The sequence below is a fragment of the Penaeus chinensis genome, chromosome 37 (assembly GCF_019202785.1).
Source record: "Penaeus chinensis breed Huanghai No. 1 chromosome 37, ASM1920278v2, whole genome shotgun sequence".
Taxonomy (NCBI): Eukaryota; Metazoa; Arthropoda; class Malacostraca; order Decapoda; family Penaeidae; genus Penaeus; species Penaeus chinensis.
Genome location: NC_061855.1, coordinates 20,928,144 through 20,930,643, shown reverse-complemented (window position 1 = coordinate 20,930,643; position 2,500 = coordinate 20,928,144). Strand labels below are relative to the sequence as shown.

Here is a 2,500-nt window from a genome sequence, read left to right as displayed (position 1 = left end):
TGGAATGTAAAGAGGCGCAAAAGACGGCCAGTGGACAGGATGAAGAAGGAACATAAATAAAAAGAAGAAAAAAATACTAGAGACTGGAAACGCCTACACGACAGAAACACAAAGAGTCAACTACACATTACTAGTTAGAATGCGCTGTGAAGATATATAGTTTTTTTTTTTTTTTTTTTTTTTTTTTTTTTGTCAATACGGCATCACTAACCAAACCATTGCATTTTCAATGTTTCATGATGGAAATGGATTTTATCTGTCATTTTGGCTATATTTGATAACACATTCATTTAACTCATATTTTTATTATATGTTCAATAAGTCACATGTGTGTATATATGCATATATATATATATATATATATATATATATATATATATATATATATATATATATATGTGTGTGTGTGTGTGTGTGTGTGTGTGTGTGTGTGTGTGTGTGTGTGCACACACACACACACACACACACACACACACACACACACACACACACACACACACACACACACACACACACACACACACACCAGGACGGTCACTTATCTTGAGAATGGACGCAGAGATGTCATGTACCTAAAGGATAGATCAGAAAAGTTACTCACTTAAGAAAGGACGGTGGAACAACCTTCTTCAGGATGAATACAGAAAGGTTTCTCAACTTGTGAATGGATACAGGAGACTCCCATTCTTTTGAACGGACGTCATGATATAACTCACCTGTGAAATCCACACAAAAGCGTCACCCGAACTGAGATCAAGAGCGAGATGGGCATCCACGTTGAAGATGGGCAAGTGATTGTACATTTATGGACACACCTGGAACGTTTCCACACTTCGCCAGAAACGCTCGGAGGTCAATTTACCAAGCTTTAGAATGAAGGTGGGTGACAACGTTGTTTTGACCTTTCGTGAAGCACTATTTTCACTAAGCTGGTTTTTTTTTTTCTCTCTCTTTTCTTTTCTGCCTATCTCTCTCTTCCTCGGGTTTCTTTTGAATAATGTGTGATACCTGCCTTGAGGATAGACGGCAAAAGATCAACCACCTTGAACATAATTAGACCAACCTTGAGCAGGGACACAGGAAGGCCACCCACCTTGAAAATAAGCATGTGAAGGATATTGACCTTGAGCACGGCCGCTGAGGTCACCTTGCGAATGGTCATAAAAAATTCACCCACCTTGGGAAGGAGCATCTTGAGCACGGGATCAGGAAAGTCACCCACTCTGAGAATGAACACATGGACACCCACCTTGAAAATAAACATGAGAAGGACACCGAAGGCAGAAAGGTCATCTTGCGAATGATCAGAAGGAATTCCACCTAGCGAAGGAACACCAGGACACCCACCTTAGGCACGGACGCAGGAAGGTCACCCACTGTGAGACTGAACATAAGGACACCCACCTTAGGCACGGATGCAGGAAGGTCACCCACTGTGAGACTGAGCATAAGGACACCCACCTTGAGCACGGACGCGGGCAGGTCGCGGTCGTCCTCCTCGATGAGCGTGACCTGCGGACTCGCGCGCACGAAGAACGGCGCGTGGTCGTTGACGTCGGCGACTTCCACCTCGACCACCGCGTGCGCCGCCCACCCGCCCGCGGACGCCCACGCGCCCACCACCAGCTCGTGCTGCGGCGGAGAGGGAGAAGGGGGTGAGAAAGGATGAGGGAGAAGAAATATGATACATAGAAGAGAAAGATGGGAGAGAAAGAGAAGGCGGTAAAAAGTAGACGTAGATGAGGCTCGCGAAGAAGCATGGAGACTGTCGTATGGGAATGGGGGGGGGGGGGGTGAGAGTAAAGAAAGCAAGGAGAATAGGGCAAGGAGAAAAAAGAGGATCGAGAGAGAAAAAAATGTCGTAAAAGAAATAGAAAAGAAGGGAGATCGAGAAGCAATGTACAAAAAAGTAAACAAAGGAAAAAAAAAAGGAGTAAAATGGCTAAACAACAGCAATAAAACACATATAAATAAGAACAGATACGTAGACAAAATGAAGAAGAACACAGCCCTTAAAAAAACAAAACGCACACAGACAAAGAAAAGAAGAAGACAGACAATAACCGAAAATAAAGTATAAGGAAAAAGAGAGCGGCCCAAGACAAAAAAGGGTCAAAGTGGCCGAGTGAAGTAGCTTAGAGGATCAGAGGATGTTATGAGGAAGAGATATGAGATCGAGTCGAAGATTGAAGATGGGGAAAAGTATGATAAAGTGTGTGGGATGAAAAAGAAAAGAGGAGGCGGTGAGGAAAAAAAAAACAAAAAAAAAACAGGCGAGAAAAGCGTGTGAGAAAAAAGAGAATAAATGTGGCATTTTGATCTTGAAGAGACTGGTATGCAAGATATTGAGAATAGTTTCAGTAGCAATAATACAGAACGTAAAGCAATCATGATACTAACTTTGATCATCATGATAATAATGAGAGTAACAATTTTGATTATGATAATGATGATGAAAATAATGAGAGTAAAAATGTAAATGATAATGCTAGTGATGATA

General features: G+C 42.2%; 1 protein-coding gene across 1 annotated transcript in view; it reads right to left on the bottom strand.

Moving 5' to 3' along the window:
- Positions 1–803: 803 nt before the first annotated feature.
- Positions 804–2,500, bottom strand: part of LOC125045330 (putative neural-cadherin 2) — a 288,842-nt gene continuing 287,145 nt past the window's right edge. The window contains exons 4-6 of the mRNA XM_047642536.1: positions 1,348–1,632; positions 1,064–1,249; positions 804–866 (exon numbers count right to left, since the gene is read on the bottom strand). Of these exons, the coding sequence (XP_047498492.1) occupies positions 804–866; positions 1,064–1,249; positions 1,348–1,632 (534 nt within the window). The remainder of the gene's footprint in view (positions 867–1,063; positions 1,250–1,347; positions 1,633–2,500) is intronic.